The 8,664-nt window shown below is 43.2% G+C and overlaps 1 protein-coding gene across 1 annotated transcript in view; it reads right to left on the bottom strand.

The window, feature by feature from the left end:
* The window catches only part of LOC106807377 (uncharacterized F-box/LRR-repeat protein C02F5.7-like), a 25,658-nt gene that overhangs the window by 13,043 nt on the left and 3,951 nt on the right, over window positions 1-8,664 (bottom strand). The window contains exon 2 of the mRNA XM_014809694.1: window positions 3,046-3,213. Within this exon, the coding sequence (XP_014665180.1) occupies window positions 3,046-3,213 (168 nt within the window). The remainder of the gene's footprint in view (window positions 1-3,045; window positions 3,214-8,664) is intronic.

Raw genomic sequence — 8,664 nt, 5'->3', positions numbered from 1 at the left:
CCATCCCCTCTCCCTCGCAGAAAGCATATTATGAAGTTGTTTTCAGACGGCACTGCACGTCTAACACGATGGCGCGCGCATGCGCAATATCTCCCGTGAGAAATCGTTATTTTTGAAAGATTATGCATTTAAAATAAAGAGGAGCTATCCTAGCATAGATTTTATATGACATATTCCATCAGTAGACATCATTTAATAAATAGTAGGAAGACCTTGCATGTAAGGTCTTCGCTGCGTATACAGCCAGCACACAAATCTGGGCTACGTTAGTGTGTTAGTGCATGCGCAATATCTCACCAGAGGAGTTATAATTTGTGATGAATATACATTTAAATGGTTTGGGATATATCAGCATAGATTTCCCTAATAAACTTTTATTAGTAGACCTGTGTTTATAATTTGGAGACCGCCCTAGCATGTAGGATACAAAACACCTACTTTATGCCCTCGCGTCCTACCCTTGCCTTCCCTGTCTCTCGCTCAGCCTCCTTTTCTTCTACCGCTCCAGCTATGTTTCCTGCCACTTCCTCAGTCTACCATCCCCTATTTCCCTTAGCCAAGCAATATTATAATGTTTGCCTCAGACGGCATTGCAGGCCTAACACGGTCGCGGCACATGCGCAATATCTCCCGTGAGAAATCGAATTTTGGAAAGAATATGCATTTAATATAAAGAGAGTTATCTTAGCATAGATTTATAGATAACATTCCATCAGTAGACATCATTTAATACATAGAGGAAAGACCCTGCATGTAAAGTCTTTGCTGCATATACCAGCCAGTACACAATCTGACTACGTTAGTGTGTTAGTGCATGCGCAATATCTCACCAGAAGAGTCATAATTTGTGATGAATATGCATTTAAAATGGTTAGGGATATCTCAGCATAGATTTCCGAATGAACTTTTATCAGTAGACCTGTGTTTATAATTGAGGAGTGCGCCCTAGCATGTAGTGTACAAACACCTACTTTATGCCCTCGCGTCCTACCCCTTGCCTCCCCTGTCCTTCGCTCAGCCTCCTTCTTCTTCTACTACCCCCAGTTATCTTCCATGCCGCCTTTCATCAGTCTCCAATCTCCTCTCCCCCTTAGCAAGCTATATTATAAAGTTTGCCTCTGACGGCACTGCACGCCTAACACGGTGCGCGCGCATGCGCCATATCTCCCAAGAGAAAATCGTATTTGGAAGAATTATGCATTTAAATATAGAGGAGTTATCATAGCATAGATTTATATGATAACATTCCATCAGTAGACATTATTTATTAAATAGGAGAAAGACCTTGCATGTAAAGTCTTCGCTGCATATACCAGCCAGTACACAATCTGGCAACGTTAGTGTGTTAATGCATGCGCAATATCTCACCAGAGGAGTCATAATTTGTGATGAATATACATTTAAAATGGTTCGGGGATATCTCAGCATAGATTTTCCCTGTGTTTATAATTAGGAGACGCCCTAGCATGTAGGGTACAAAATACCTACTTTATGCCCTCGCGTCCTACCCCTTGCCTCCCCTGTCCCTCGCTCAGCCTCCTTATTCTTCTACTGCCCCTAGTTATCTTCCATGCCGCCTTTCTTCAGTCTTCAATCTACTCTCCCCCTTAGCAAGCTATATTATGAAGTTTGCCTCAGACGGCACTGCACGCCTAACACGGTGCGCGCGCATGCGCCGTATCTCCCAAGAGAAATAGTATTTTGGAAAGATTATGCATTTAAAATAAAGAGGAGTTATCATAGCATAGATTTATATGATAACATTCCATCAGTAGACATTATTTAATAAATAGGAGAAGACATTGCACGTAAAGTTTTGCTGCGTTTACAGCCAGTACACAATCTGCAACGTTAGTGTGTTAGTGCATGCGCAATATCTCACCAGACGAGTTATAATTTGTGATGGATATACATAAATGGTTAGGGGATATCTCAGCATAGATTTCCCTAATATAAACTTTATCAGTAGACCTCGTGTGTTTATAATTAGGAGACCGCCTAGCATGTAGCGGTACAAAATACCTACTTTATGCCCCACCGTCTACCCCTTGCTCCTTGTCCCTCGCTCAGCCTCCTTATTCTTCTACTGCCCCCAGTTATCTTCCATGCGCCTTTCCTCAGTCTCAATTCCTCCTCCCCCTTAGCAAGCTATATTAAGAAGTTTTCCTCAGACGGCACTGCACGTATAACACGGTGCGCGCGCATGCGCCATATCTCCCAAGAGAAATCGTATTTTTTGAAAGATTATGCATTTAAATTAAAGAGGAATTATCATAGCATAGATTTATATTGATAACATTCCATCAGTAGACATCATTTAATAACTAGGAGGAAGACCTTGCATGCTAAGAGTATCCGCGCTTATGCAGGCGACAGATATCCTCATCCAAGTGTGCTGCCTTAAGCCACCGGGTGCTAGGGCCTCTGGCGCAATAATAAACTGTGCAAGTGATGCAGCCTACTTTTCTTGCTGGAGGCGGTATAGCTTACAACCAAGGGCTTACCACACACTATTATATAGGAGGCATTAGGCCCCTTCATACACAATACTATATATGTGGCCTTGGTGGGCGCCAGCATACCCTATACTACAATACCTTATATATGGGGCCTTGGGCACCCATCATAACTATTCTATTATTACAATACATATAGGTGCCTTAGCCCCCGCTATACAAAATAAATATATATATATATATATATATATATATATACTGTAACCACTCTGTTGCTCCTTTCTTCTCTCTATATATATATCTCCTCTAGGGTGAAGGGGGAAGAAACGAGAAGAGAGAGAGAGCAGCAGAAGTCAATAAACAAGCGCGTAAGAGCAGAGGCGCTACGCCATTTTTTTAATCAAAATTGAAAGTAGCACGAACAGGCCCACGAAATAGGTTGAACTTTCATGTGTTTTTTTTAAATGTTAATTATTATTACGTAGCTCAGCAGAAACATCAAATTTCTAAGACCCCCTATAATGATTATTGTAACATAACCGCAACCATAACGCTTGATCCGGCTGCGAAACAAGGGGAACGAAATTACCTGTAGTCCGTTGTATTCGGGTCTGAAGGACACCACCTGCCAGAGACGGCTGTCATATGCCACCAGTCGCCACTTCTTGCAGACACGTGCCATGCGCATGATGTCGCCATGGCTCATGTAGGAGAATATCTTTAGCAGAACCTTATCCGGCATTTTCTCCATGTTGAGCTACGAAAACGCAGAGATATGTTTAAGATTTTCATCGATTTCGAACTGAGACTTACACGCCCTGCCGATCCTGCAGAGTACTAGACCTATATGTGATGCCCCTTATTATAGTTCGTTACCGGAAAATTTGCAACCATCGTTTACCAATATGGCTGCTTAATCATTGCACCAGAATGTATAGCCTGTCTTGAACGGTTAGTAGGAAGTCCCCAACTGTTTCACCTCTGTATTTAGCGTATAGACGTAATTTTCCTGTCGCTTTTATCACAGTAGATTGTTGTGAGATCTTAAGGGTACGTCCGCCACGTTAGATCTGACCAGGAGAACCATGCAGGAGAACCATGCAGTGCGCAGACTGTAGTGGCGGCTTTAGCGTGCAGGAAGTAAGTGCATGGTATTACCCAGCAGAGGGGCGCTCTCCATCTGTGTTCCCGTGCAGGACTATAGTGTATGCTACCAACCTATGGATGAGCTGTCGAGAATATTAGTGTTCTTAACAGCATGAGCACAGCTGCCCCATGCACGCGTTTACAGCGCTGATGGGGATGGGGAGTGTAGTTATTTTTGAACGTCGGGTAGGTTCTAGCATACGCGAAAGCCGCTAAGATGCTGTATAATCCTCCTATGCGGGTGCCTGTATACATAAGCAATGACTGGCAACGAAAATGCATTCGACGAGCATAATATATATACATATATATATATATATATATATATATGTGTATATATATAGCTGGTGGCTCTAAATTGCGGACTTTACTGAAGCCAATTATTTCAACCATATAATTGATGGTAAGGAGTCTATAGTTTGAGGTTGTTTATTATTTATTGTTCACGCGGCAGCGAACTATACACTAACAAAACTCGTTGAAAATACAACCGGGACCACCACAACTACTTCATTTTATTTAATGATTATACATCGCAGTAAAAAATAAATAACGCATATTCGGCAATATTCTACCCCACAGCGCAACAGAAGCTTCGTCTGTACACACATCTTTTGTGATTCAACGTGATCATGTGCGTTGCTCATGCAGTAATTGAGGCGGCCTGACCGGCACGTCTCATGACCCTTCACACATCTCCCTCCACGTGCATCGGCACCGTGGACTCGATAAGCATCGTAAGATCTCTCGTCACAACTTACACTTTCGGGCTCGGGCGGTGGCGTCATTCGTTCCCGCATGTTACGGTAGCTGCTGGCCCTCTGCATCGCGAGGTGGCGAGCGTTTACAGTAGTGAAGACACGGTCGAGGAAGCCGTCCGGTCGCCGTCCGGGTTATATAGGCCCGCTTCAACAACCCGGTCAACCGGAGTGCGTTCGCGTACTTTACTCGAGCATTGCGTTAAGAAAAACCTTAGTGAGAAACGTCCCGTTATAAAGGCGTGTCATTGCAGCCCACGGCGATATTATTTATCACTAATACGTTAAAAGAATCGTATTATAAAAGGTTAGATAAGAGTTATATCGCTACGCGGCGTCTAGTCCTACCTTCGATCTTATCAATCCAATCTACACGCGCTTCGTTTTTGGATCTCTTTGACCTTCAGTTGGTTCGTCAGTTTGTCTAGTAATCTATACTTACAGGGTTCATGCAATCGAAGACAGTTAAAAATCGCAGCGCGTGTTGTCTACCGCCGCTAACCAGAGAACTAGCAAACCGCGGTTCATCGCAGCACGTGCGTTTAAGGCTCACTGAATATACGCCTAGCTGGTCTCACTTCCCATGCACGCAGATAATGAAAGGAGATGGACACGCTTGTTGTAACGAACGCAGACGCTACAGGCGTGCAGCGAAAAACAATTAAATAAAAACAAAAATGACTCGCTTACACACGAAAAAGATGGATACGTCGCGCAGAGCCGATGAGACACTGAAAACAGTTGCCTCTGCCGCGCGTAAATGCCTATGCCTCTTCGGATTCGACTCCGTTCCCGCTACCATGCCGCAGCTTAATTTACTCTCCGCTACGGGGCCTTACTCCGCATTATCTCAAATAGCTGCATGAACTGTAAGCATCGAAAAAGGCACGCTAGTTGTTGTAGTCGGCAGCCCGTCGTTCTGTTGCAAGGCAGCGCACTGCACGCGTGTCTGTCTGCAGGATCCACATTTCGGCAAAGACCCGTGTATAAATAAGCATCCCGTCTCGGTTGCAGACGCATTGCCGTCGGCCGTGGACTATAGCAACAACGTTAAGTCAGACATTCACGTAAACGTGTGAGGCTCTTTAGCGTTAGAGCGCGTGAGTGGCTTGGTATGCCCGGACGTGGTACAGTAGGCTATATTCAAACCGCTCTGCTGGTTTTTTTATTATGGGGTACTGCAATGTGTACAAAACATCTTTGCGTGTAATATGGCCCCGAGGAATAGTGATGAAAAAGTTATTGTAATTTTCATTATTACAGATGACATTCTCTCTTCAATATTGATTTGACATAATATAACGTTATCTCGCTCCCCCCCCCTCTCTATCTCTGTCTCGGTCTCTCTCCGATTCCTACTGGTAATATTATAACTTCATTTGCATCAATTATTTAATACCTGCCTAATTTATTAAATATTGTTTTCACTTAAAAACTCTTTTTAGTCCTAGCAGCATTAAGTATACATTTCATATTTTCCTTAACCAACTAAGCATATATATATATATATATATAGCAGTGAAAAAAATACACGGGGGCTCGGGGCGATTTAGCCCCCGAAATGCCAAAAAGAGCCCCGGAAATGCCAAAAAGAGCCCCCGTAAATTTGCATAAAGTTCAATGCAAACCAAATTTTAGTGTGCTATTTTTATGCACGCGAGCTTGAAAAGTAGCCCCCGAAAAATAAATTATATTTTTTTCCCTGATATATAGGTATATATATACATATATATGTGCTTAGTTGGTTAAGGAAAATATGAAATGTATATATATATATAAGCATGACAATAGCAGGAATTATTATGTTACGTGCATCATCGGAAAACCGGCTATGGACACAATTGACCCTATAATGCGCGTAACACTAATCCTATGGCATTCTTCGCGGAATGGGGCACTTTCCTGAGAAAGCCTAGTTTACCGATTCCTCCACGTTCCGTTTAACACATCGTGTAAATTGATATTTCTGTTAGTTACATAGTTACTTAGTCACTGTTAGTTAGTTTGTTAGTGCCAAGTTGCTATATGAAGTTTCACCTTGTACGCATTGCGGACATCGCAAGACTTTTGCGTAGCTATATGATTATGTTTACATATATGCCTATACTTTTGTTTAGATATATACTAAGAGCGCATGCGAACTAAATTAGACACGAAAAGCAAGCGTTGCCCACCACTGATCTCTATTATACTAACTATCATATAATATTAGTATAGTAGAGATCAGTGTTGCACACCAGATAGTTTTGGTCAGAAAGCCGAGACAAACTCATATAGAACGTTTTAGAAAAAGCCATCGCAATCGCACAATCGTGGAGCTGCACCCTGCCCTAATGACAGATCTTCATGACAGCACGTGACATAAACATGGCGACTGGCTTTCAACGAAACCCTTTCGAGATAAATTCACGCCTCTTACCTTTGTTTTTGGCGCAATGAGTTATGACGCAACCAGGTTTGTCTCCTGGTTGACCTCTGGCGAGTTAGACCGACTTATAATCGGGGTTCTGCGGTTATGATGCAACTATTCCTTTCACTCGCCAGCAAACCCTTGGCGGAGATGTTTCGGCTGCCAGCACTGGCGGAGACGTGCCTGACAATTGTGCGCGCCATGTATTTTTGGAAAGTGAAATGCAATGCGTAGATTGAGCGTAGATGGTAGCTGGAGATTGTGCTGCTGTTGCCATGGCAAAGAATGTCTAGAATCATGGACGCACTTGAGTATGCCTATTTCATGTTCAAGGAGCTTTGATAGTCTCGCATGTGGGAGTGTGATATTACTTATTTGGAGGAAATGTCGTTCGTTTTAGATATTGTTTCTCACAATGAAGGGAATGAACGTAAATAAGAAACGAAAAGTAGTTTAACGATTTAGCGTAAAACGTCTTGCATTTTCCACGAAACAATATACGCACGAATCACGCAGGGAGTGTTAACGATAATCTATAACCATGAATAAATTATCTACAGCTATTGTGTCTAGATGCCTGCCGACTGTAGCTTAAAGACGAAAGAAACAACATTTTTAGCGATGAATCTCGATAAACTCCACGTGAAGAATTAATCAATATTCAATTGTATATTGGTTATTGTGTTTTCGATATACAAAAACGTACATGGTTTTGTGTATTATTTAAATTTAAGTGGCAGGCTCCATCAAACACGATTGCCAAGGTCGGCTGCATTTATAATCATTAGCTAGTATCTTGAAGGACATATGCTAAGCTCACATTATGCTATGTTTAAGTAACTAACTCACCCACCCTGACCACATCCACTCTTGCGTTGACCCAATTCATTTACCATTAAATTTTAATCTCAGTTTCAGCAAGTGCTCAAAATCAATTACGCATTCCCATGGGGCAAATTTTTTGCGCGGTCAATAACGCTGGTAAACACATGGACGGCATTACATCGCAGCCTGAAGTATATGAGCCAATAGAGCAACATGCGAAACGCATATGCTGCTGCCGGTGATCAGCTTCGTCACAATGTAAACATTCCATCTAAAGTATGGCGTATTTGAACAAGGGGAGTTCTGGGTTAGCACTACGGCGGGGTGTGGCTCCACGCGATTATAGCTTCTAGGGCTTCAGCAAAGATAGCTGACGCACTGTTACTGGCGAGCGACTGGTTTCGACTGGTGGGTAGTCTTATCAGATTGTTTTAACCTTTGCTGTCGACTATGTCGCGAGAGGCGGTCGCTGTATATAATATTCGTCGTTTACTGGATGGAACAGGGTCTGGTCATGGCGAGGGCATGGATGGAGCATGGCTGGAACACGGGAGAGTAACGATGAAGTCGTGTGCGTAGTGGTAAAAATTAAGCCGGCAGGTGGTGTGTTTGACCAGGTTGATGGGACCTTTCCATTCCCTATATTAGGCGTTTTAGACTTTTTGCAGAGAATTCCTCTCCATCACTCCAGGATTTTAAGTTCAAGGAGATCGAAAAAAAACGATATCCTAACCGGTTATACAACTCTTCTCTCTCTCTCTCTCTCTCTCTCTCTCTCTCTCTCTCTCTCTCTCTCTCTCTCTCTCTCTCTCTCTCTCTCACTCTCACCCTCTCCTCCCCTCTCTCCCTCTCACTTCCTCCTCTCCTCTCTCACCCTCTCTCTCTCTCCTTACAGGTGCTGCAGCGGGAAGGTCTCTCTCTCTCTCTCACTCTCTCTCTCTCCTTACAGGTGCTACAACGGGAAGGTCTCTCTCTCTCTCTCACTCTCTCTCTCTCCTTACAGGTGCTACAACGGGAAGGTCTCTCTCTCTCTCTCACTCTCTCTCTCTCCTTACAGGTGCTACAACGG

The sequence above is a fragment of the Priapulus caudatus genome, unplaced genomic scaffold (genome assembly GCF_000485595.1).
Source record: "Priapulus caudatus unplaced genomic scaffold, Priapulus_caudatus-5.0.1 Scaffold211, whole genome shotgun sequence".
NCBI classification, from domain to species: domain Eukaryota; kingdom Metazoa; phylum Priapulida; class Priapulimorpha; order Priapulimorphida; family Priapulidae; genus Priapulus; species Priapulus caudatus.
This window is presented reverse-complemented; position numbering and strand designations above follow the sequence as displayed.